The 27,745-nt window shown below is 40.8% G+C and overlaps 1 protein-coding gene across 1 annotated transcript in view; it reads left to right on the top strand.

The window, feature by feature from the left end:
• Nucleotides 1-27,745, top strand: part of Dock2 (dedicator of cytokinesis 2) — a 478,084-nt gene that overhangs the window by 28,251 nt on the left and 422,088 nt on the right. Inside the window, exons 3-7 of the mRNA XM_004637060.2 lie at nt 16,428-16,468; nt 18,260-18,315; nt 18,790-18,886; nt 22,959-23,107; nt 27,361-27,496. Coding sequence (XP_004637117.2) covers nt 16,428-16,468; nt 18,260-18,315; nt 18,790-18,886; nt 22,959-23,107; nt 27,361-27,496 — 479 coding nt within the window. The remainder of the gene's footprint in view (nt 1-16,427; nt 16,469-18,259; nt 18,316-18,789; nt 18,887-22,958; nt 23,108-27,360; nt 27,497-27,745) is intronic.

Genomic DNA, 27,745 nt, shown 5'->3' with positions numbered 1-27,745 from the left:
CATAAATTATACTCCTGATTTGAGGAGGATGGCTCCTCTACACAATAGGGTGATTTCTGTACTGCGCAGACACAGCCAGGCAGCGAGCGACAAGAGGTTCACTCTTGTCACCAAGATGTGATCCCTTATTTAAGCAAAGTGTTACCTGTTTGCTTCTGCAAAGCTACTGCCCCATACTGAAGTCAAGTGTCTTTGTACTGTGTCACCCACAGCATTGGTGGCAGTAGTAGGGATGTTGCTTAAAATTCACATAAAGGCTCAAGGCCTGGACTGGTGAATCAAGGGGTTGGAAACAACATGTCACCTGTGTCACTGATAAACTTGATATTGCAAGCATGATTTGAGTGTAAAAACCAAGTGAGCTTGGTAATATGCCACAGGGTTTCCCTCTCTCACTGGCTGAGCTTGGCTCCTCCTATAGGAGGGCTCAGCATATGTGCTTCATGTGGGTGGGCAGATAGAGGGGCAAGAAGAAAGCAATGGTGTGAGTACCCAGGCCTGGTCCCCTTCCCTAGCTCCTCTATCAGATGAGGCCCTAGAAGGACAGCTGTGCAGTAGGAGGCGTGTGTGCTGCGCGGTGGACAGGCAGACTAGGAGTGAAGAAGCCCTTCACATCCAGCTACAAAGCAGATGCTGTGCTCAGTTCTTCGTGGCACATTGTGCTACTCACTCCTCACGTGACCTCGCAAGACAAGCAGCAGTAGCTCCAGGACCGGATAAGCTAAGTCCAGCTTCCGGCACAGCAAAGCCCCTACCCTCTGCAGATATGCACGGGACTCCTTGTGTCACATCCACACCCTCCATAAACTGCAGAGATTCACACACCTAGAGAAAGCATACACACATAAAGACAGTAGCCGATCTACAGAAGTGTACAGACATACCAACACGTATAGGCACACGTGCACACACACAGCTAAAGCCAAGAACACAAACAAAAAAACTCTTGGGGAGAGGGGATATTTAGCATTTCTAAACAACTTTAAGAGTCATCATGGGTGAAATAAGAACTGTTTTCATCTTCATTTTAGTTTTCATGCTTTAGCATTATTTTATTTTGGGTGCATCTAGGACGTAACATGCGCTTCTCAGTTTCCACAGCCTGGGAGGGTCACAGTGAAAGATTTTTTACATACAGAATGGATGCAGCTGGAGTAGGGGCTGTCTGCCTTCCTACGTACTCAGGTCTATGGTTCCAGACCACGGCCCCTGCCCCACGCAGCAGTCTTTGGACTCTAATTCTACCCTTTGACAGATACGATTTCATGTTCATTTTTTTCTGCTTAGCTTAACCCCCCCCCCCCTCATTTTGGCAGTTTTTTCTTGAGCTGTATTCTCAGCCCTTTTTATTCATGTTTTTTGTTTGTTTCTTTATTTTTAATTTTAAGACAGGATCTTCCTAAATAGCTAAATTGCCTAGGTTGGTCAACAACTGTGATCCTCCTGCCTCAGACTGCCAGAGTGCTGGGATTGCAGTGCTGGGATTACAGGCATGAATTTATCAGATTTATTTATTTATTTATTTATTTATTTATTTATTTATTTTTGTATTTTGGGGAAGGGTCTACAAGGTGTTCAAGGTCTCACTACTAAATTGGACTCATGATTCTCCTGTTTATGGCCTCCTAAATCCTGGGATTATAGGCGTGCACCACCACACCCAGTCTCAATCACCATCTCAGCATGCCCCAGGGATGGGGCTGGCATGGCAGGCCCGAGGATCGAGACCCACGCCCTGGGTCCGGCCCCTGTGCCTGCTTGCATGTGCTTTAATCCGCTGAGCTATTTGGCTGGCCCAAACTTAACAGTTTTAGACAAAGAAAGTAGATTCTTGAAAATAGCCTTAGGTATCAGGAGTGGTTAATTCTGGGTGATTGTAACATGAGCGATTGCTATTATAGGTTTTGTATTTTTGATAATTTTAAAATCTCCCCTATGACCCCAAAAAGTTGAAATGGAAAGTTCATGAGATTTTGAGTCAGAATGCTATTCCCTGATTCCACTGCTCACTCTCTAAGGAATCCTGGACTAGTGTAGCTTCAATTTTCTCGTCTGTCCAATGGGCCATTACCACCTTGTTTTGGGCCTTGTTAGGGGCAAAAAAAGAAACTTCCAGTAGACTGGGCGTGGTGGTATGCGTCTGTAATCCCAGCTCTTGGGAGGCTGTAAACAGGAGAATCACTATAAGTGTGATCTAATAGTGAGACCCTGAACACCCTGTAGACCCTTCCCTGAAATACAAAAAGAAAAAAAATGAGCTTCTAGAAGGAGTGCTGTTGTTCAGTTCCATCCTTTCCTCCATTATATATAGCCACATCCAGTGCAGGCTGGTATGCATCTCCACAGTGTGGCCCAGGAAACCCGGAAGTTGAGTCTGTGCCTCAGCTGGTGAGGCTGGCCTTCTTTGTCTGGGGTCTAAATTTGCTCAGCTAGATTAATGAAGGTATCAGGCAAGGACCAAGAATGAAAATAAAGTCACAAGTACTCTCCTCACTATATCCAAAGATGCTACTGATGCTAATCCTGAGAAATGGGCACAAGACTTCCTGTCTATAGATGAGGAAACCAAGGCTTGGAAGAGAAACGACTTTCCTAGGGTCACACGATGAGCCAGTGGCTGCTTACCGGTACCTCAGTCCTCTCTCTTTTCTCCCCCTCATGCCTCCCTAACAATGAGAAACCTTAGTTATTATTTTTCTGTCACTGAAACTCAGATGCATATTTTCCTCTTCTTTTCCTGCTGTTTCTCTACAGGGAGAGCCTGAGGGAGTAGCTTTAACACAGAGGCTGCCTGCAGTTGGAGCCTTACCAGTACCTCTGCCTAGCCTGCTACCCCAGCCTGTAGCAGGGCCACATTGAATGGCTCAAGCAATCTTTTATTTTTCTTTGAGTTATCTTCATTTGTTCTTTGAGTCAGGTTTTTTGTTAACTTTTAATTGGATTTTATTAGTCTTTTTTTGACATATCCTATAATAACCCAGCTACAATAACTTGCTGGAAAGAATTGGTATCCTAACTTGCTAAGAGGCTACTAATTCATTAATACTTTGAAAATACAGTATGCAGAAGTCTGCTAGACTGATTCTAGCTATGTGAGGGATTGGTATGCAAATTATTAGGACTCCTCACATTTGCATTCATTTACATCTATACAGTGCCTTCAAACTGGAATTTGTGGACATAGTTGTCCTGAGGGTCTTGGGGGTAGAGAGGACTGTGGTAGGGTCTCAGAACAGGTCTGGTACTGTCAGAATTGCAGACAAGAGCTTGCTCCTGATCTGAGAAACAGTGTCTCCTGGCATAGTTGGAAGGACGTGGTCGTGGTCATGAAACTGGTAGGAAATTATTTGAAAAGAAAAATCCAGCCAATTCAGACATGAATCCAAGTGCAACCATATGGGGTTGAAAAGCTGTCAAGAAAAAGAGATGGTGGTGAACACAGTCAAATAAGTAGATTTATTAAAAACTGGCATTAAGATATTTAATGTTACCATTTAATATTTATGGTTACCAAAAAGAATGTTATTGGTAGGAATCTGAATGATTTAAGAAATGTAGTAAAATTGAGCATTAGGAGGAGAATGGAAGAGAGGTCTATGACATTGCTTTCACAGGAAAGCACAATCAATATTAATTAGAGACAGAACATTATTTTTAAAAAGTGTAGCAACTGCAGTATTTTAATGTTGCTTGTAACTACTTTTCATTTTAGAGGAGTTTTAAGGAAATATTTCTAGTAATGAAGAAACAAAGCATATGATTGCTTTCACTTCCACTTTATTTATTTTTCGTCTGTTAGATAAGTGATTTAATTTGTGATTTTTTTAACCTAAATACCGATCTTATCTATTTATGTGTCTGTTCTTCTCTGTAGATAAATATAAATGAAGATTTGACTGGAATCATTTTCTGTGCAGTGGAATTCAAAATTAGTCCATTAGCACTTGTATTTATGTTTTTCTGTGTAGTTTAAATTATTTATGATGACATATCTCATTAGAAAAAAATACAGTCTTAAAAATAGGTGCAAATATTCTCAGACATTAGCAGTGATTAATTCTACTGGTTGAAACGTGAGGGACTTTTTTATGCTTTGTACTTTTTGATTGCTTTTAAAATGTTCTCACTCTACCCTCCCATTCTCCCTCCTTCCCCCCAAAAGAAGTGAAAAAAATCACAGGCTTTGGAGTCAGAAATCTCTTTCCTGCTTCCACTATCCACTAGCTACAAGATCTTTGCTGAGTGGATTTCATTCTTCTTATCTTTCAAAGAGGTGATTACTACTTTACACTGGAGCTTGTTATGAACATAAAACGAAGAAAATGTAAAGCTGTCTGACACCATGCTTGGCTCTAAAAGTTGCTTTGTGTTGATTAATTCAACCTCTTTCCCCATTAGCTACAGCTTTGTTGAGACTGACACGTGTATGTCCATATAATATAGTGACATGAAAGTTGAATGTTGAGGGCCTAGAATGGGTGAGGCTAGTCCTTCCTGGCCTAGCGCTATGGCTTCAGTTGGATCCCTCCCTTCCCTGCCATGACCCTCCTCCCCCTGCAAACTCATGCAGGAGTTCAATCCCCAAAGTCATATATTAGTGGTACTCAGAGAACAGAAACTCAACTTGACTACAGTGTTTTTGGAAAGTGATAAGGTCATTAGGGTGGAGGGCCATGTGCATCCTTCTGCCTCTCTAAAGAGAGGAAGAGAGCCAACACAGACACGGACATACACACATGCTCCCAGACCCTCACTAGAACTTGCATCATGATGTTTTGACTCCAGAACCATGAGCTGTAACAAACCTCTTTTCTTTATAAATTAGCCTGTATCAAGTATTTCATATAGTACTGCAAAGCTGACTAATATAATTTTGTACTAATTTTACACAGCTGGTTAAACAGGGAAAAAATCTGACCTGGAACCTTGAAAATGATGTAACTGAATTTATTATAAAGACAGCATCTGGTAATTATACAACTTAAATAGTTCAAAGGGAATATGCACTGTTGGGCCTTAGGTACCCATTTCTTTGGTTCATATTACTATTCTTAGGCTATCTTTTCTATGGAGAGAATTATAGACATTTTGCATCCTTCTATTTTGATTGAGGAAGTAGAAAACACATGTGCATATTTGAAAGGTTAATTGAGCAGTAAGAATTCCATGTGGAGGGACAAATGCAAAAAAAAAAAAAAAAAAATACTGCTATTCTTCCCAATCATGTCCTTTAGTCTCATTTGGCTGACATTATTCCTGATATTGAATGACCTTCAAAGATCTTCCTGTCATATCCAGTGTGATACTCACTACTTCAGCCCTCTTCTTGCCTTAAACAAGGCTGAGAGAACGGGGGCTTTGAGATTCTATCTTTCTAATTCTGTCTTTGTTACTCAATTAAGTCCAAAGGCCAGCCAGTCCACTACACAAATAGCTATGCAGATGTGAGTGGTATGCCAGAAGCCCTTGACTTCTTTGGTACCTTTCCTGGACTGCATCCACACTATGCTCATATGTGGTTTGGTGTGGAGAAGCTGCCCTGTGCCTCCTAAGGCAATAACTCCAACCTCCAAAGACCCCTGTCTATCCCTCCTTCTGATTATGCAGACAAGTGATGGCAAAGCTTTTTGAGCTCCCAGTGATAACAAACAGTCAGCTGTGGCACATGTGCTATAGATTTTTTTTTTTTTTTTTGGTGGAGCCGGAGATTGAACTCAGGCCCTTGCACTTACCAGGGAAGTGCTTATTCCACTGAGTCATCTCCCCCGCCCCATGTGCTGTAGATTTACCACCACTTGTGTAGATGGTAGCAGGAGATATTCTTTGTGGATAACACAGTTTGTATAGATTCTTCCTATAGAACTTCTTAAGAGGCATGTATGTGCCATTATGTGCTACTTGACTCTTCCTTTTTAAAACAACTGGAAAAAGGTAAATTCTACCTACTGATACCCATATATGTTGGGCTGTAGATTCCACCTTAGTGGGGAAGGAAATGGGGTGCTAGATTGTGATTCCCAAGAGCATAGGAAGAGAGAAAGTTGACAGAGGGGTTTTGCCTTTGTAGAGTAATGCATGGCTTTGTTTTTGAAGTGGGATTGTGCCTTCACACCTATCTGAGACATGCTTTTCTCACTTGGTGAGCTTTGGGGTTCTTTCTAAGTTGGCATAAGTACATGAATGCATTGTTTATGTTGTGAAGAGTTCTACACAATGGGTTTTTGAATTCATCGTTCAGAGTGGGGTACACACAGAGCCCGTTAACAAGTCTGGTGAGGGTGATCTGACCCATCCCAGTTCTTTGTTCTTGGAGTAAGTGGGGGACACCATGGAATCTTTTAAAGCAGCACTTTGGTAGGAGATGGTTCTTTGTTCGAGTTTAATTTAGAGGAAGATTAGTGTGAAAAAGAACTCCAATTTGTTGAGGGATGCTGCTCCTTTATTAGTTTAGAAGTCAAATTTTCTTCTCTTCTGAATGGGATTAAAGCTAAAATATGAATAAACTTCCATTATGTCTCATTTTTTCTTTGTTATGGAAGTTAAAATAATTTCATTGAAAAGAATGGTATTCTCAATCTGTAGATTCTGGAAAGAAAATAGAAAATGTGCTCAATTTTTCTACATCGTAACTGCTATTTTAATTGATTCTTATGAAAAGAGGGAATGACATCCATCAGCTTTTGAACACTTACCTAATGTCACACACTGGGCAAACTCTGCAGTTTTCACTTCCTGTAAGCCTGAAAGAGGCACAATTTTTATTTGGATTTTACAGATAAGGGGACTGAGGGCCAGAGAAATGTAGCACCTTGTCAAAGATCATGTAGTTACTCAAATCCAGCATTTGATTTTATTGTGTTTATTTAAGGTACACAGCGCAATTATCTGCGATACAAATAGATAGAAAATGGTTAAAGTAGTGGAGCAGACTGACACATCCAGCCTCTCATAAGCATGCATTTTTTTTGGTAATTGTTGTTTTGTGGCACAAGCAGCTAAAATCTAACCATTCGGCACGATTCTCAAATGCAGTACAGTTTCATTAGGTATTGTCCTCCTGTTGTATATCAGGTCTCTAGACTTACCCCTTCCGTGTGTCTGCTGCTTTATAAACTCTGAACCACACCTTCCCCTTTCCTTACCACTCAGTCCCACCCTAACTCCCTTTGGCAGCCAGGTTTCCTATTTTTTTTTTTTTTTTAAAGAGAAAAAGAATAAAAACACAGAGTTTGAATACAGGTTACTGGGGAGTTACAACAGTTGACACATTGCATTTCGCTGTCTTTGTAGTAGTTATTCAGAGTAAAAGACGGGCGTGGCAGCCTGCCCACACAATGCTAGCGCAAGCCTTTCTTTCCAATGAACTAGGAGGAGCTAGCTTCATGTCTTGTGTATAAATAAATGGTTTTTATTTTTTATTTTTTCCTTTCTTCTTTCCCGTTTTCCCATCATAGTTTGTCTTTCTTTTGAGCACTTTCTTCCCAGTTCACACTATTGTACATCTTAGACCTCATTGACTCATTCAGCTTCCAACACTAGTGCGACAATATGATGTTTACACACATGAACATGATATATTTCACTTACAAGCATGGTCTCCAGTTGAATCTGTTTACCTATAAAAGCCTCAAGCATATCCTGATTTATGGCTGAGTAGTACTCCACTGCATTAAAACAAAAAAACCAAACATCTTTTTATCCATTCTGTGGTTGATGGTCATGGAGTTGTTTCTGAGATTTAGCTATTACAAATTGTGCTATTATAAACAGGGTGCATATATATCACTGGGGTATGATGTTTTATATTCTTCTGGGAAGATACCCAGAAGGGGAATAGCTGGGTCAAATGAGGCTTCTAATACTAGCTTTTTTTTTTTTTTGGCCTGCTTACTCTGCCCTGAGGGTGGGGCTGACGCAGCATGTGATGCTGGGGATCGAACCAGGGTCCCCTGCACCCGCCTAAGCTTTCCTATGCAGGCACTTTTGATTGCTGAACTATCTTACTGGCCCTAATCCTGTTTTTTGTTTTTTTCTAAGATTTTTAAAAAAATTTTATTTATTTATTTGTGTGTGTGTGTGTGTGTGTGTGTGTGTGGCCAGCTCAGCCCACCAGGGGGCGGGGCTGGCTGGCATGTGGTGCTGGGGGATTGAACCGTGGTCCCTGTGCTTTGCTAAGCTTGTTCTAAGTAGGTGCTTTAGACCACTGAACCATCTCACCCGTCCCCTAATCCTGGTTTTTGAGGAATCTTCATGCTGACTTCCATAGAGGTTGTACCAGCCTGCACTCCCATCAACAGTGGAGAAGAATTCCTTTTTCACCAAATCCTTGCCAGCATTTGTAGATTTTTTGATGATAGTCATTTTTTCTGGAGATTGAATCCCAGTTGTTTTCATTTGCATCTCTCAAATGACCAGTGATGTTGAACATTTTTTCATGTATTTATTTTCTGTTTGCATTTCTTCATTTGAGAACTGTGTCTTCATCTCAGATGACCATTTTGGGATTGGGTCTTTCAATTTGGAGGGTCTGATTTTTTTTTCAATTCTTTATATGTTCTAGATAGAAGTCCTTTGTCTGAGGGATGACTGGTTGTAATTTCTTTCCCACTCTGTGGGTTGTCTTTTCACTCTGTCAGCAGTTTTCTTTCTTGTACAAAATATTTTTAAGAAGGCTAGGTCCCATTTGTTGATTCTTTATAATATTTACATTGTAGTCTCGGTTTTATTCTGAGCTCTTGGCCTATAGCTATGTCTTTGAGATTTCTACCTATTTTCTCTTTCAGTAAATTTACTGTTTCTATTTTGTTTTTTCTGGAAGTACCAAGGATTGAACTCAGGACCTTGCGCGTGCCAGGCAGGTGCTTATGCCACTGAGCTATCTCCCTGGCGAGTGTTTCTATTTTAATATTTACATCTTTGATCCATTTTTACTTTATTGCATGGTATTAGACATTGTTCTAGTTTTAGTCTTTAGCATGTGGAAAGCCAGTTTGTCCAACACCATTTATTAAAGAGGCTATCTTTCTTCCAGTAACATATTTAACTCCGTTGCCCAAGATAAGGTGGGGTAGCCACTTTTTGTTCTCTCTCTCTCTCTCTCTCTCTCTCTCTCTCTCTCTCTCTCTCAGATTCCACACATAGGTGAAATCATGTGGTTTTTTCAGTGTCTGGTTAATTCTATTTAGCATGCTGTCACCTGGGTTTATCCATATTTTAGCAAATGGCAGTATCTCTTTGAAGGCTGAATAATAGTTAATTGTGTATGTATGCCTTAATTTCTTTATCAGTTCATCTGCTGATAGACACATAGGCTGGCTCCATATGTTGGCTATTGTGCATAATGCTACAGTGGGGTGCTGATGTCTTCACAAGAGGGTGCTTCCAGTTCCTCTGGGTACATAACTGGAGGAGATATGGTTGGGTCATATAGTACTGCTACTTTTAATCTACTTACTAATCATAATATTGTTTTCTATTATAGCTCCACCAACCCACACTTCCAGCAGTGTACTAAGGTTCTCTTCTTACCCGTGCCAACATGTGTTATCTTTGAGTTTTTGACGACAGATATTCTAACGGTTGTGAGGTGGTGTTTTCTTGTGGTTTTGATTTGCATTTTCCTGATGACTAATAATGTTGAACAAGTTTTCATACACTTGTTGGCCATTTTTATATCTTCTCTTTTTAAAATCTTCTCTTAAATTTATGTTCTTTGTTTTTGTTTGAGGGTTTTTTTTTGTTTTTGTTTTGTTTTTTTTTTTTACAAGTTTCTCTTACGTATTGCAGACTGGCCTTGAACTAATTTATGTAGCTCAAGCTGGTCTTAAACTCAGGGATCCTCCTGGCTCAGCCTGTGGAGTGCTGGGATTATAGATGTGTACCACCATACCTGGTTGCTTTGCTTATTTCTAATTAGTTTATTTGCTTTTTTACTTAATCCTTCAGAAATTTTGGATATTAAACTGTCATCAGTATATTGTTTATAAATTTCTCCCCCAATCTATCAATTGCCATTTAATTTTACTCAGTATTTTCTTTGCTTTGTTGAAGGATTTTACTCAGAGCTCTTACTCTTAACCACTGACAGGCACTTATTTCTTTTAATCTTAATATTAAAATTATTATTATTATTTTTCTTATTGGTAGAACCAGGGATTGAACTCAGACTTTTGCACCTACCAGGGAAGCGCTTATTCTATTGAGCTATCTCCCCAACTCTCGATCTCAATATCATTATACATTTCAACATAAAAGTACCCCTATATGGTCATCGTTCTGATAAATATTACCATATTTTACCATTCTTGCTTCAGACTTTTTAAAACAAAAGTTTCTGGGGCCAGCAAGTTAGCTCATCAGACTAAGCACCTGCTTTGGCAAGCACAGGGACCAGGGGTTCAATACCCAGTCCTGCATGCTGTGCTGGCCCTGCCCCTGGGGCACACTGAGCCAATGAACCAGTCTGGTTGTGGTGGCATGCGCCTGGAATCCCAGTGCTGGGGAAGCTGAAAACAGGAGGATCACGAGTCCGATCTGCACAGTGAGACCATACCAAATATATAAAATGGAAAACAAAAGTTTCTGAAGCTTTCACCTCTTCCCCATACCACGCTTTGCCTTTTTACCCATGAATAGGCAGCACTTGTCCTGGAATAGTAGCATCTTCTCCCTGTCCAAGGCTTTGTGCCTTTACCAGGTATGTACTCCTTCGTAACTGTGCTTGAAAGGTTGTTCCAACAGTCCTGCCAGGTGAGGTGTTACTTCCCTCTCACAGAGAACAGCACTGAAACTCAAAGACAATCTCCACGGGGAGAGCTGCTCCTGGAAACGCCAGACAGATCCCTAGGCTCTGTATTCATTTCCTGATGTTCCAGGATATTTTTAATATTTTCTCTCTGCCAAATATTAAATTATTTGAGAATTTAGATGTATTTAATGCTGGTATTGAGGATACAGGAAGGGAAGACAGTTTGAAAGATATATGAAAGAACTGTAAAAAAAAATTCATTTTCTCATCCTTCCCCAGGATATATCTTCCCCCAGTCTGTTTAGGCTACAGAACAATATAGACTGGGTGGTTCGCACAATGGAATTTTTTTCCATACAGCTCTGCAGTGTAGAAATCCCAGGATCAAGATACAAGCTGAGCTGGAGTCTGGGGAGAGCCTGGTTTGCAGATGGGTTGCCCTGTATGGAGACGGAGGGATGGACAGGCACACAGACAGACAGACAGACAGACAGACAGACAGACAGACAGAGACAGGGAGATCTGGAAGCATATCAGTCTCATTGACAAAGGCTACACTTTCCTGCCCTACTTAGCTCCCAAAGGTGCCACCTCCTAATACTGTCACAGTGGGAATTAGGATTTCAATAGATGAATTTGCGTGACACAAACACTCAGATCACAGCATTATGCTCTGGGAATTTTATGTTAGAAAAGTAAGTAATTATCTTAAAAAGGTTAGCAAGAATTCTCTAGTTATTACTGAACTCAAAGGGATATTACATTTCAGTACATCCCAGAATTGGGTAAAAGCTCCGTTACACATGCTGTTGATCCTGGGGTCTTTTGCTCTAGCATTTTGCCCTATGTGCCAACTGTCATCTTCCCAGTTAGGTCTTGGGGCACTGACATGAGATACTTGATGGCCAGGACCATGAAAATCCACTAGAAATAGGAAAATGTCCAAGGAACTCAGAACCCACACTCAAAGCTCATGCCTATATCTGTATGTCCCATTAATGTGGCTGAATGGTCAGAATTAGCTTATTAGTGGCCATATTAAGGATCTGAAAGAAAGGGTCAAGAGACCAATTGCCCTGCAGAAGAGTGGATATAAGGCAAAGTCTGAAGGACAGTCCCAGTGCAGTTGACTCACTAGGCATGGATTTGAGTCCTGCAGGAGAAATGTTGGGATCCCATGCTCATCTGGCTAATATTGGTGCTGTCATATAGCAAGTAGAGGTGATGCAAGCTCTTCTCCTCAAAGGTCACTGGGCATCTATTTCTTAAGGCAGTGTCCAGGTGTCATGTGCATACTAGGTGTGTGATCAGTATAGACTGAATGTGAGTCTGGCAGCCAGAATGTGGGTGCTGGGGGTGCCAGCGGATCCCTGTGTTCAAGCTCAAGGGCAAGCTTTGAGAAAAGGAAACCTACAAATATGCACGTGTAACTGGGGGTTGCATGGGTCAGAGCAAGGCAAAGTTTTTGGACCTACAAAGTCAAGGGACCCTGAATGGGTCACAGAGACCGTGTCACAGAGATATAAATGTAAGCACGAGTTTTGTGTATGGCTTCTTGGTTTCCAGATACTTTTCTACTTTCTGATGGATTTTGGTGACCTTCACCATCAAGGTGGTTTAGGTTAATGCAAGCAATGTAACATTATTTGTGGCCGAGTAGTTTTGGAGGGTGCCTTCAAGTTCACATGGACTTTGGCGTGAGCACTGGCTGTGTGATCCTGGCACAGTACAGCACTAACTTGACCTTCAACTTCTCATATATAAAATAGGAATGATAACACTTAGCTCACAGTGTTGCTAGGAGGATTAAATGATAGAATGCAAGTACAGCCCTTACTATACTTCCATGAAAGTAAGATCAGGTCTTGTATTAGTTTTTTTGTTTTGTTTTGTTTTCAAAAAATCACAGTCAACAAAATTGAGCAGATGTTTCTGTATTTTCCATGACAGCATTGAGAAAACTAATTGGAAGACAACATTATACAAAACAACAACCATTGTTGAATTCCTGTTATTTTGGTTAGGGAAATTCTGTATTGTTTCTAATGGTTTTTCTTTTTTTTTTCTTTCTTTCTTTTTACCATTTTGAATTCTCTTTAAAAAAATAAAGAAAAGAATGTCAATTATAGCATACAACATATGAATTGTGAATTCAGAATTATGAGGTTGTATTAGAGACAACCATATCTGTTCATATCAACTGTGTACTTCATTTGTGTGCTGTATCTGTACTCTGGTTCTTTGACAGTAAGTCATGAGGTTCATTTGCTTACCCAGAGGTGCTTACCTCTGGTCCAGAGATGTCCACTTTTATATTATCATTTATTTTAAGTACTAATGTCAATAATATTATGTATTTCTATATAATTACATTTTATATATCTTTTTTCATTTTAATATTATTTTACAATCCAACATGTCTGTCAGGTGTTGCAACAGATGTACCACACTAAATGCATCTGTCTGGGTGCTGAGCTTACCTGGGGCTTATTTTTAGGGTAGAGCTTATATTATGAGCATTTTGAAAATTCGTGCTAAGGCTTACTTTCTGGTTAGGTCTTACTTTCGGGGAAATACGGTAGCATAGAGCTTCCCGTGCTTTAAATGATCAGCCAATGAGAGTAAGAGTAACGAAAAGAAACATTTCTATATGGTTAATGGAAGGGGGCAGGACTGCATCGAAGGAGCGTGTTGGACTTCGAGTGCAATAGAATGTCAGCCCTAGAGTCAAACCAGTTGCTTGATCTCTGTGCCTATCTGTTTTCACTTGCAAAACAGTGACAGTACCTGTTTGATAGGATTATTGTGAAGATCAACTTATAGTAAGAAATAAAAGCCCTTAATAGCATTCCCAGCACATACCAAGCTTTTAGAACATATGTCCACCATTGTTATTTATCTTCAATAGTGATTAACAAAAAATTAGAGATGACTGGGAATAGTGTGTTGTGGTTCATAAAATAGAAGAATTCCCGTCACGGGAAATGTTCAGTTGGAGAGTAGCTTAGTGGGAATTTAATTCGGGGCCTTCAGATGGTAAAGTGATAGAAATGTTAGAGGACCACCAGATTCCTCCCCACATAAGACAAGGAGCACAGAGTGATGGCTGCCTATTTTTAAATTTTGACACTGTCACTAGCTGTGTTACCCTGGGAAAGTCGCTTAGCTTCTCTGTGCCTCAGGTAGGCCTTCCACAAGTAAAACAGGAAACAGTTCTCACCTCATACAAAGCTGAAAAGGGGTTGTGTATGAAGACTGCTTCCAATGGTGCTCGTTTTACCCCAAAACTGGGACTCTTCCTCTCTAACCTCCCTAACCTCCTTTCTTTTTTCCTGTCACTGGGTCCTCTTCTCATTTTTCTGTCATTCACAATAGCAGCCCCAGTGGGCTCATGTTACTTTAAAATTTCCTTTAGATCCTGGCCCGGAAGCTGGCTTATGGCTTGAGGGTGACGTTCCTCTTCCGTTGCGCTTTGCGGGCTTGCACATATGTCTGGTGAGAATGTATTTTAACAACAATCTGTCAGCCCTGTAATGAGGGTCTGCTAATGAGGCCCTTGGCAGATGCCTTTTATTTACAGAGATAACAAATGCCACCACTTGGTTGTGCTCAAAGCATTTCAAAGGCCAGTGGACTCATTGTCCTCATCAATACTGGCTACACTGAGGCTCGTTTTGTCAGAGGACTGCATGCTACATTTGTATTTCTGTGAATTGTAACCTTTCTGCTATTCCTGCATGAGGAAGAGTCCTTGCAAATGCCTGTCCTTTTACCCGTCCCTGTAATTTTTCTGCCTCACTTTGAGGAATTTTAACAAAATCATATATTTTTTTTACATTATAATTTTATTTTATTTTGAAGAGTAAAAACAAAAGCAAGAACAAAAATCAGAAAGAAAGAAACAGGGTAACATACAGCAATACATATGTTACAGATTTTCAAAACAAGAATAGCTGATTAACAATGGTTGATATATTACCTATTTTTATCATCAAATCTGTTGCCCAATTTAACATATATAGTTACAAAAGATTGGACATATGATTGAATGTTAATGCTTTCTTTCAAGAAATCTTAAATTTTTGTTCCTTTTTCTTAACTCATTATTTTTTTTATATCAGGGGTTTTTTTTTGTTTGTTTGTTTGTTTGTTTTGTGGAACCAGGGATTGAACTCAGGCCCTTGCACTTGCCAGGGAAGTGCTTATTCCACTGAGCCATCTCCCCAGCTCTTAACTCATTATTAACTTTATTGAAAATCAACAATAATCATACAGTAAATTAAAAATTATAGACAAATATTGAAATGTGAAAGATATAAGATATTGACAGAGTGAATTTTGGAAAATATTTCTGAAATGAATATATAACAAGATTAATAATAGATTGCACATCGTAAAACAAACTTAAATGAATATATATGTATTTACAAACTTAAATGAATATAACAAAAATTATCTAAAATAAACATGAAGATGAGTTTTCAGATCAGTCATATAATAGTTATCTCTGTTGCAAAATCAAGAAACATATTAATAAAATTAGAATTCTCAAAGTAGAAGAGGGTAGGCAATAAATATTTAAATATTTAAAATTTCTGAATTTAGTTAAAATTATAGCATCACATTTCCAAGAAAAATTAACCTTTTGTACAACAAATATGATTAAAATCATATCAAGATACACAAAAATGAAATTGTCCAGAACTAATTGTAAAGAAAAAAATCATTAAAACATGTGCATAGAAAAAATATTAGCTATGGAAGAACAAAATTGAATAGCATCCTCTTCCATGTTAGAAAAAAAAAAGGAGCAAGTGGGTAAGAAACTAGACTTGTTTATTCAAAGGAGTGAAAAAAAATCTGTACTTATGGAATTTTATACTTAGCAAACATATCTTTGAAAACTAAAAGTAAAATATTTTCCAGTTATACAAACTCAAAATATTCTAATACCTCCAGATGTAGTATATATAAAATAACAAAGACTATAATCCAGAAGGCAAGAGAAGTTGCTGTGTGGTCCTGGATAAAGAATAAAGAGTTCTCAAAATGGTAGTTGTGTAGGACTATGTAAAGTACAATTATAGTAGATGAACCCATTTAAAAGATCATTGAAGATTTCCACAAAGCAGTATGAATCTTATGTCAGGTTACATACATGCAAAATCATATTTTATATGTCATCTGCTGTTGTTACAACTGTTGATGTTATTTTTAGGATCTTTGCCCAAGTGCCTGAGCCTCTCCATGTCCCTATGACAGGGGCTGAAAGCATACATGTGAGCCAAGGGCCAGGCAGGTAGTGCACTAAGAGAAGCCAGAGGCCAGTGAGTCCGAGGCACCTGCACCCCATGGGTGCTGCTGGCCCTCACCCTGGGAACCATTGCTGTGGGCCGAGGGTACCGCAGCAACTCTGGGACTGCTGGTTTCTCCAAAGAGGACATTTGCATCTTATACGCAACCCTGTATCTTTGGATGTTTCTTGAACAGGGTGACAACCAATTTAACAGATTCTGAAGACAGTGAGCTCCCAGACTCTAATCTGTACTAAATGTCAAAAAAAAACTTGTACTGGTTTTCTTTGCTAGTTAAAAATAAGCCCACAAAACCACAACAAAACCAAAGGTACCTCCAACAGCCTATAAGAATAAATGAGAGCTCTGATTCTTTGTCTTTGCAGACTGGTACAGAGGCTACCTCATGAAGCATAAAATGTTACAGGTAAGTCCATTTGGTTGTTATTTGAAACAGTACTAGACACTTTCACCTGGCTCTGCCACCCCACCTGGCTCTGGCCCCAGCAAATGGATCTCTTACTGTGTCCCGAGCTGACTTCTGCACTTCAACACTCACTCAGCTTCAGCTTCCTTCCTGTCCCCGTCCTTCTGCAAGGCCCATCTCTGGTGCTGTTATCTCCCCTGCTCCTCTGGCACTCACTTCTGATTTTTCTCCTCCTCGAGTTCCTGTGGAATGGTGCTTTTCTTACCTGCTGTCTACTTGCTATTGCTTTCTTTTAATGTTATGTGGGGAATTCATGCATCCCTTTCCCATAGGCCACAGGAAGGACAGGCTCAGCCCACTGTCGAGGAGTTCCCTTGCCTCTGCCTCCCTTAAACCATCATCTCCCAAAAGTTAGCACCCACGTTGCCATTACATTCTTTCTCCTGGTGTCTAGTACAATAACCCAATGTTCCCACGGTGCACACTGTTTGAATTTATGAAGGAACTTCCAAACAGATGATGAGTTTCTCCCTCTTTTCTTGTTATCTGAGCTGAACATGTGAAGCTAGGAAATAAAAGAGACCTCTTCCTTCTTCCCTGACAAGCTGTGTTGGGAGGCACAACCTTCTCTGTTTGCTCAAAGAACAATGGGATAGTTCCTGGGGAAGATCTCGGATTTAACTAGCTCAAATTAAATCAAGGTCTGCTATATATCGAACATCTTAGACATAGCATGGAACAGGTATTTTCCATCAAGTATTGATGTTTTATACTTTAAAGCCCTATAGAATGTGAGGGGAAAAATAAAAAATAAAAAAAATTTAAAAATAGGAATAAGCAATTACATATTTTTACACAGAAATTTAGAAAGCCATATTAATATGCTGAGCTGTAAAAGGCTCAAGTCAACAACTTCTGACATTGCCAGTCCTACAGATAACCCACTACTATTATGGACCACTGGACTATATTGGGTTATTTTTGCTGAATTCATGCACCTACAATATTTAAATGGCAATGGAATACCTATCTCTGACAAAACTAAACAAAGAAAGGGGATATAAATGAAGGACCATTTTGTATCTGTATATACAAAATAGTTAGGATAGACATACAGCTACTTTCTCTTAATTCAATGAGAAGAAAGATTTGTACCAATAATGTTTGGACAGGATATCATGTCTGCATCTTGTACTATGAATAACTACTATGAAGACAATAATATGCAATGCATTCATTATTGTAATTGCCCTACTAATCTGTTTTGAAACTGTCTCATTGCTATTTGTTTCTCAGTAAAAATAAATAAATAAATATCCCAACATACCCTTTGGGTTTTGAAGAAAAACAAAAACAAAAACAAAAACAAACAAAAAAGAACAAGGTCTGCTACTTCCCAGACCAGTGACTCCTTTTCCCTCCACTTGGGTCTGACAATAAAGGGATATGACTTTTTTCAGATTGGGCAGGCACAAGTGAAACAGTCTTCTTTACTCACATAGAGCTCATGGCTTTGGTCATCTTTCCAACGGTGCTCTCACCTTGCCCCCCAATAGACTGAGCATCCTTGGTGGAGTGGTTCATCTTTTGGGGGTTAGGGCTGTTTGTGGGATCTACAGCAACTAAGTCTAAAGAAATAGACTGAGAATCTATCCCTGTTCTGTGATTATTCCTTTAAATTTTAATGCTCTTTAAAGCCTATCAGTGGTTTCTGGAAAAATCTTAAAGACATAGGGTCATTTTTTTTTTAATAAGAAATGTCCTTTTATCTGATTTTATTGTTTCCAACAGGGCATTTTTCCAACATCCTTTATCCACATCAAGGAAGTGACAGTGGAAAAAAGAAGGTATTTGCCATCCTTAACCACACTTCATTCATGGATGTCTTGTTTGCTTTTGTCTTTGTTTTGTTGATGTTGAAAAGCTGATTCGGTAGATGTGAAGATCACTTAGCTCTCTGCTTCCTGACTAAGTTTGTGTCTCCTTCCTCCTTCTCAGTGAGTGATCAAATCCAAATTGACTTGAGTTCAGATGTAATTTTAAGTTTGATTAGCCAGATTACAGAATCTAGCTTTTCATTGGCAGCTGTTTTTCAACTTTATTAAAGTAGCTTAATCCTAAATAACGAGCATGAGAAGCCCATCTCCGCAAAGGAGGGTTTTCGAAGGGAGACCCTTGTATTTGCATTTTATAATTGGTGGTTTCTAGAGCCAGTTGAAGCTAATGTCAACAAACAGCTGAGGTTGATGCAAAATTGCCAGGGCTTTTTTTGTCGGCACCTGGGTCTCAATTTCATGCCTTTTCTTTTCTACTCTAAATAGAAATACGGAGAATATTATTCCAGCAGAAATTCCCCTGGCACAAGAAGTGACGACGACACTTTGGGAATGGGGAAGCATCTGGAAGCAGCTCTATGTGGTGAGACTGAAAACTCTGTTCTCTGGGAAGAAAGTTCTTGCCTCTTTCTGTTTGCTTTAACTTTGGCATTTAGTCTTGAGCGGGGCAGGCCAAGGTGGTGCTGTGACGTATCAGCATATATGTTATGTATAGGAACACTGAAGTCCAAAAAGTTAAGTAACTTTCTCAAAGCCATACAGCTCACTGGTGACAACCATAATAAATGGGCCTGATGTGTTATTATTTTGGTGATGAGAATGGACCCCAAAATCTTGGCTAGAGGAGTGTGCTGCAGTTAAGCTACATCCCCAGACATTTATGTTTTGAAACTGCCATAAAAGCTATCACACTTGGGTTTGCAGTGAGTCACCTCAACATGTTTAAACATAAAGCTTCTTCTGATGAGACTTAGTAATCTGAATATTTAATAAACTCAAGGGATTTGATGTGGAAGTCCATTGACAACACTTGAGAAATACTGTTTTCATATATTAATTAACTGATAGCTGATGTTCTCAGATCTATGAAGAAGCGCTGACCCTAAAAAAGTGAAGAGCTCATTGTGCGCGTGTTTCCCTGTTTTGAGGCAAATCTAATTTAAAATCCTCCTCTGATGCTCCAGAGCTCCTAATGAAAGCAATTAGCCAAGCAAACCATTATGCTGAGAGTGAAAATGTCAACCAAGGCTCATTGCGTGTTCATTACAGCGCTGTGCACATTTGCTGGGGTGGGCACGCTATTTGCAGACTCACCTGTTATGGTCTTTGGTGTTGACAGTGAGGAAGACATTTTAAATATATGGCAATTGACATACTTGATTCTGTGTCAAGAAGGTTTGGGGGGTATGTTAGTCTGTTTTTCATTACTATAATGAAATACCTGAGAGAGGTAACTTTATTTTTAAAAAGGCAGTGTACTTTGGCATATGGCTCTGGAGTACAATGCAGAAAGGCTGCGTCTAGTGATGTTCTTCTTGTGGGCAGAGGATCAAGGTGACACAGAGCATCGCATGGTCAGAGACAGGGTGCATGTGGGGGTGGGGTGGGGTCTCTCTCCATCTTATAAAGCCACTGGGATTCAACTTGATGGCTTTATCTAATTCTGATCACCTCCCCAAGGGCCTGCCTCTGAAGACTACCACTGATGAAACCTCCTCTCTCCTATACCTCACAAGTGACATTAAGTTTTAATCTATGAAACCTCAGAGAATGCTCAAAGCATTGCAAAAAGCAAACAGTACACTCGGCTGAGGTGATTTCTTGTTCATCTCTACCTCCCTCTTTAAGACATCTATACACAGGCACCATGGAAACCTGACATTTTCCTTTAGGAAATATTTGAATAGCTAGTCTGCAGTGGATTTATTCAAGTAAAGAAATCCTTAAACATCTATTTATTTCAGTTTCACCTCCATGATTTTTGCTAACTCTGCCTACCACATGTGTAATATTTACTTGATACCTAAACTCCCTTTTTACATAAAAAAGTTTGTCATGCTGTGTCCCTCCAGTCACAATCCTCTGAGTGCCCAGTACCAAATAGATGCCCTCTGTTCAATTCAGACACTAATTTGGGGGCAATTTCGGACTCTGTAAGTTTGAAGCCCACAACATTGCCTTCACTTTAGATGTCACTGGTATTTCTTGTACCTGACTACAAATTCAAGGTTTCTTATGACCCCCTCTCACCAGGTATCCCCTGCCCACTTTAGGTTCCATAACTCATAGACCATCTCTTAGATCTTAGGAAAGGGCTGTACTTATGGCGATAGTTTTATTATGAGAGATGTAACTCAAAAGTGGCCAAAATGCAGAGCTAGGGAGGCTCAGAACACCACAGAGCTGCCGCGTCCTCTCCAGGTGGGCAACCTTCCAGTGTACCAGTCAGTGCCTACTGTCTGGCAAGCTCCTAGAACCATATTGCATATTTTCATTAAAGCAGCATTATATCGACCTGATTTTTCTTTTCTTTTCTTTCTTTCTTTTTGGGTTTGGGGGAAAAGTACTAGGGATTGACTTTAGGATTCACTGAGCTAGATTCCCAGTCTATCTGTCTATCTATCTATCTATCTATCTATCTATCTATCTATCTACCTACCTATCTAGATACAGAGTCTCACGGAGTCATTTGGGTTGCCCAGGCTCGGCTCCAGCTCATGATCCCCCTGATTCAGCCTTGCACAGTGCTGGGATTGCAGGCACCACCACCACACCCAGCTACATGGCTGATCTCCCCCATATCCCACCATCCCTGGATTGAGAGGTTGAAGGTGAAAGAAGTGGAGTGCAACTGAAAGTTCCAATCCTTTAGTTAGTTACTTGGTTGGTTCCTATGGCAACTATCTTCCATTCTGAAGCTATTTAGGGGGCCACCAAAAGTTGCCTCATGGGCCGGGGAGATAGCTCAGTGAATAAGCGCTTGCCTGGCAAGTTCAGGGTCCTGAGTACAATCCCTGGTACCACAAAAAAAAAAAAAAAAAAAAAAGCAGTAGTTGAAAGAAAGGAAAAAAGAAAGGAAAGAAAGAAAGAAAAAAAAAAAAAAAAAAAAAAAAAAAAAAATGGAGTAGCAAAAGTTGCCTCATTAACATTGTCAGATATAGTTGCAAGGGGCTCCTTAGTAATAATAAGACGTTTCCATCACTCTGCATACATGTTTCAAGGTTTTTAAGAGTCCTGCCTCAGGAACCAGGAACAAAGACCAAACACACACACACACACACACACACACACACACACACACACACAGAGCCACACATGCTTTGTCACATGGAAAGTCAAAAATATTTAGCACAGTTAGATAGAAGAACTCTATTGAAATTCAGTGGTACCTTGGTTCAGGAATGCTCTTGCTTGCAAACAATTTAGTTGCCAAAACTTTGTTTTTGTTTGCAAACTCAACATCAGGTGACAAACACAACTGTGGTTATCTTTCCTGCAAAAACACAAACGTGGATATTCTCTCCAAAACCATGAAACAAATTAAGTTCATGAACTTAGGTACCACAGTACTTGCAATGAAAATAAGTTACTGTTATGGGATGCTTTCTATAGAATCCACTAATAACTTTAAGCCCCAAACCAACTATTTTTTTGTATTTATTTATTTATTGGGATTTTCAGGGAAGGGTCTCTAGGGTGTTCAGGGTCTCACTACTAGATCAGATTCATAGTGATCTACCTGTTTACAGCCTCCCAAGAGCTGGGATTACAGCACTCGGCATCATGCCCAGTCTCAATCACTATCTCAGCGTGCCCTGGGGGCAGGGCCGGGATGGCAGGCCTGGAGCTTGAACCCCTGGCCTCTCTGCCTGCTTGCAGTCTTTTTTGTTTTTAAAAGCAATTAACAAATATGTGAGAGGTGTTCAAGATATAAAACCTTAAGACTAAGCCTTTGTTTTTTTCTCTTAGAGGATGGAAGGAGAGTAGATAGAGGTCATGAGATGAATCAGTGTCATTTGACCTTGGATCACTGTGCCACCCAAAGCCATAGTGGACCCTGCAGGCTGTGCTTTGGGGATGCTCTTGCAGAATCAATCCTTTGTACCTAGAGCAATGGCCTGGCTCCCAGCCTTAAAAAGCCTGAGCTCTGGAGTTTTCTTTAAAGCAGAGGTTCATGGCCTGCCTGGCTTGGCCTTTTGGGATAAAAGTCACCAAGGCCAAGAAGTGGCTGGGAGCAGTCATGGTGTGCATGTGTGTAATTCCAGTTATTCGGGAGGCTGAGGCAGGCAGATCACAAGTTTGAGGCTGGCCTGGGGAATTTAATAAGACCCAATTTCCAAATAAAATGCAAAAAGGCTTGGGGATATGGCAAGTGGTACAGCATTTGCCTAGGATGTACAAAGCCCTTGGTTCCATCCCTAGAATGGAGAAAGTAGAGAAGAGAGAGGAGAGAAAGATTACTACTATTGTTTTTGCTTTTTAAAAACCTTCGTGAGCCAACAGGGAATAAATATATCGACAACCAAGACTATCACCCCATCCCTTCATAGCTGGAAGGCTTGGGAGAGAGCTGTAAGCCAGTGCTTTCCTGACCTTGGCATCGCTCTCCTGATACGTCCCACAGAGGTGATTATGTGCTGCTTCCTGTCTTCTAGGCCAGCAAAAAGGAGCGCTTCCTTCAGGTGCAGTCCATGATGTACGATCTGATGGAGTGGAGGTCCCAGCTCCTCTCGGGGACTCTGCCCAAGGACGAGCTCAAGGAGTTGAAGCAGAAAGTCACGTCCAAAATCGACTATGGCAACAAGTAAGTGCTCTTGTACCCAGACAGCTGCAGTCTCCTCCACTTCCTTTTCCTTTTTTTCAGCTTGAGAAGCTCAATTTTGTCTTCAGATGGGAGTCTGTCACTCTCTACTTGGGAGAAGCTGTTTCCACAGCCGTGCATGTTGTGCCTTTGCAGTCACCCCCCTGGGACCCAGGGCTGTGTGAGCACAGCCGAGGCTTGCCTATGCAGTGGTTATTATCAGCCTGAGAGATTTAGGACACTCATTTAACCTACTTCCGAGGGATTGGGGAGTGCAGTCATGCTGGTTCACTTTCAGCTTAGTTGTCACTTTATCCCTGCATTTATAAAACTCTGCTTTAAATCCTAGTGTGAGGCTTAATGCCTCTTCTTCCACCCTAAATTATCTAAGCCACACGTCACCAGCTCCCTGGCACACACAGTTACAAAAGGGTTTCTGAGGAAAGAAACCAGAATTGACTGAAATGTGAACACTGTGAAGTTTCATAGAAAACAAAATAATGTTTTGAGGCAGAGCAGTCCACTTAATAACAGTAATAGTGGCAATGGTACCCTTACAAATACTTGATCAGATTTTATTATGCACGGAGCTTTGTGTTACATGTTTTAGTTGCTGTCTCCCTTTTAATGCTGAAAACTCTATGTAGTTTTATTATTCTTACTTTTCCAGATGGGGAAGGAACCAAGACTCCCAAGGTTAAGTAAGTTGTCCAGAGTCCCATAGCTGAGATAGCTCGGCAGTCCGAACACCTGCCTGGCAAGTGCAAGGACCTGGGTTCAATCCCCAGTACTATATGCTGTGTGGCATGCACCTGTAATCCCAGCAGTGAGGAGGCTGAGACAGGAGGATCACTATGAGTCTGAGCTGTGTAATGAGACACTGTACCAAATAAATAAATAAATAAATAAATAACAACAAGAGAGTCCCACAGCTAGTAAATGCCAGACCCAGAATTTGGACCTAGGCAGTGTGTCTGACCTGCTTTGTGAGTTGGACAGTATGGACAGTATTTGAAACTGTAAGGGTTTCCTCTCCCTTTGACTTTTTAAAATATCCTCTAAATTCCTGTTTGTATCTTTATTTATTCCTACAACAAACACATATGTAACACAGTTAATGGATTTCCACCTAGGTGTTGGGGCTAAAGAAACAAAAGCTCCTGATCTCCACAGGGTAGCAGTCCAGAGAGGAAAAAGCCACAGGGAGTGGCTGACATGTAACTGTACCAAGTCTGGTATCTTGGGAAGCAAGTATGCTCTGGATCTGACTTGGAAGTGGAAGTTAGTGGAGACGTCCTGGAGGAGGTGGCCTCTCTTGAGTCGCTAAGTTCAGAAAGGGGAGTGTACTGGTTCCAGGCTTTCTTAGTCTTGTCATATACAAAAGGAAGACGGCCCAAAGAAGAAAATCAACAAGCCCTGGCTCCCTGCCAGTGCCTGACAAGTGTGTCCAAATCTGCTTATAAACCATGGCCTCCCAAAGGGGCAGGAATAGTTTGCCATGCACCTGCCGGCACCCTTGGTATGGTGGCATCTTTAGATGAGTACGGTTGTAACTGGTAGAGTGGACCAGAGGGGTTTTGCTCCTTTCAGTGGTTTCTGTGCCTTTCAGATGTGATTTCCCCAGGGAAGCATCCCTGGAAGAAGGACCAGGGCTCGGAGACGTGGTCGTGGATCAGAGGAAACTTTTTTTGGCACACCTGCTAAGGCCCAAGGTGCAGGCATACATCAAATATGGCTTCAATTTTTAATGACAATCGTAACCAATAAGAACTAGGGATACCTCACTCTGTCTATGCCAGGTGCTGGTTTAAGTACATCCTTTCCTGATTCTTGCAATGAGGAAGCTGAGGCTCACAGAGTGATTAGGTGCTTTGGTCTAAGAGGCAGTGTGATCTGAACCAGGTGGGATAGCTCCAGGGTTCGCGTGTGTGGTCACTGCCCTGCACTGCCTCTCAGGGACTAGGCTGGTAAGTGAGGTTGGCAGGGAAGTGAAGAGTCACCTTGCATAGAACACAGATGCTTCGAGAGAGAGACAGAAACATGGCCAAGCTTGGAAGAGTCAGGGGTGACAGCCACCCCCAATCTAACAGGAGGAACAAGAGTTACTAGGTGAAGTGCTGAAGAGAATCTCAAAGAGGCAGGTTGAGAAAAAGTGGGGAGAGGAAGACAGACTTGAACTTGGAGAGGAAGGCAGATGACCCAAGTGCCAAGAGAGAAGTGTGGATTTGTTCAGATTGCCACACTGAACATGGCAGGGGCAAGTACTCTTTTATCTTTTTGAAATGCTTACAGTGGGCGTGTCTTCCCCTACTTCATCTTGGGTTCATTCATATCACTTTCTTGGGCAGAAAATAGCAATGAGGCTCCCTCCTGAGGAGCGCTTGTCAAAATGCTCCACCCCCCTGTAGGTAGAGCTGCTGCATCTGGGGTAGTGCTGTCCTGTTGCTGAACAGTCTCTCCCGAGCCCCCTCCATCCTGTTATGACTATTAAAGCTTCCAAAGTTCCAAGTGAGTCTGGTAATACATGAGCTTTTCACCATCCAAGCAGCGGGGAATCCTCAGATGACTTCTCCAAATCCCAAGACAGCTGGACCTGAAAGAATATTTTATTCATATGTTTTAGAACTTTGATAAATTCTGAAGAGAAAGAGCTAGAGAGATCTTGGCATTAAATTATGTATCGGCTCTGCTCCATCTTTTCTGAGGTCACGCGATCCTCTGCTGAGCATTAGCTGAATGCATTTATTCCCCTTGGCATTGCCCCTTACACAGCATGGCTGTGCAATATGATGAGTCATATCTAGTTCGGAGTTAATTTCCTAATGAATATGGACAAATGTGTGATCCTTGGCTCTCTTCTGTTTGGGTAAGCTGCAAGATGTGCCTTCAATTTGATCCTCAAATAAGGTTTGAAGACTGAGTGTCTTTTATCTGACCTTGCTGCCCTTCCAGAATCTGTTATTCAGTAAAGGAGTCCAAGCAGAACCACTGTTGGTCTTCTCAGAACCTCCCTCTGTCGGGGTCTGTGTATATACAATGTAGATTCTCCTGTTACCATCAAATGCAAATGAAGCTTCAGGTTAAGGCCTGTGCAAGCCTGCACTGCCCCTTTCTGCCCACTCCAAATTGTTTCTAAGTGCCTCATGTCTACAAAGTATACCATGGGGCTTAAGAGTGCTGGCAAGGTGCAAATTAGCTTTTGGTAGCTATGTGATCTTGAACACATTAATTAATCTGAAGACTGTTGTCCTCAGTCTTTTCTTTATCTGTGAAATGGGCCAGGCAATAGTACAGTACCCCTTCTTACGGGGCTGTTAGGAGGATTAAATGAATTGCCATGTGTAATTCGCTCCCAAGCACATAATAAGACTGTGTGTTTGCTGTTAGAGTTATGATGCCAGGCTGAAGGGTGGAGTACAGCTGGAACTAATCAATACCAAACAGGAGGAAGCTTGTGACAGCTGAAGAGCAAGCTGTGGGGAACAATTGACACATCTGTGATTGTTTCCCCCAGCAATTATCTTCATATTTTTATTGAGTAATGTCTGAGTGTGTGTGTGTGTGTGTGTGTGTGTGTGTGTACTAAACATTAAACAAAGTGAGCCAGAACACTTGCCTCCTTTGGGCCCTCCATTCCACCAAGCCCCAGGCTCCCTACCTCTCCTCACAGGTAACCCCTGTTTGTAGTCTGGCTCTTTAAAATTCAGGTTCTTCTCTGTTCCCAGGTACTAGTATAGAGCAGACCCACCTATTAACATATCTGGCTTTATTGTTTGTTTTTTTCACATAATACACTATATGCAACTTCCCATAATTGATTTTTTATAGAGAGATATATCATTAAAGATATCAAAAGTACATAATAATTTTAAACCTTGTAGCATAGTTTTCCATTATAGATCTCAGGGTTTTTTAGCCATTTGTCTTTGGATAGACCTTTTGGGGTCTATTCAACACTTTGGTGGTGCAAGCAAAGCTACAACACACATCCTTGTTTAAGTGTGGGGCATTTCTTTTGGTTTAATATCATAGAAAATATGGCTTTGAAAATAATTCAGTGTTTCCTACCACCCTACCTTCCCACGAGGCCGTTGTACCCCAGTATGTGTCCCGCAGTGATGTCTGAGGCCATCTGTGCAGACTCTTTTGTGTAGCTCTATGGTCCCCAGAGATCATTTGAACCTGCTGCAACAACTTCTCATCAGCATCATAAAGTCCTTCCTGATTTGTCTTCACCTCCAGTATTTGCTTTTCAGAATCCTTGAGCTTGATTTGATTGTCAGAGATGAAGACGGAAACATCTTGGATCCTGATAATACCAGTGTAATCAGCTTATTCCATGCGCATGAGGAAGCTACAGAGAAAATCACAGAGCGCATCAAGGAAGAAATGGTGAGCTTTGTTAAACAGGATTTGGCCAAGTGAGGCAGGCATTTAGAACATCAGAATTTAAAATAATAGGCTAATTAACCAGACTGTATTTTTTCAAGGGGCCATCTGTCCTATGACCTAAAATGATGGTTTTATGTTCAGGGTTTAATTTACTCAGCATCCATCTCACAAATGCCAGGCAAGTTTCCTGCTCTCTTGGAGACTTTTAGATTACAAAGAAGAGAACAGAATAGAAGGAAAGTGGTAAAA

This window comes from Octodon degus, unplaced genomic scaffold (assembly GCF_000260255.1).
Source record: "Octodon degus isolate 3935 unplaced genomic scaffold, OctDeg1.0 scaffold00085, whole genome shotgun sequence".
Classification (NCBI taxonomy): Eukaryota; Metazoa; Chordata; class Mammalia; order Rodentia; family Octodontidae; genus Octodon; species Octodon degus.
Note: the sequence above shows the minus strand (reverse complement) of the source record. Positions and strands in the feature narration are given on the sequence as shown.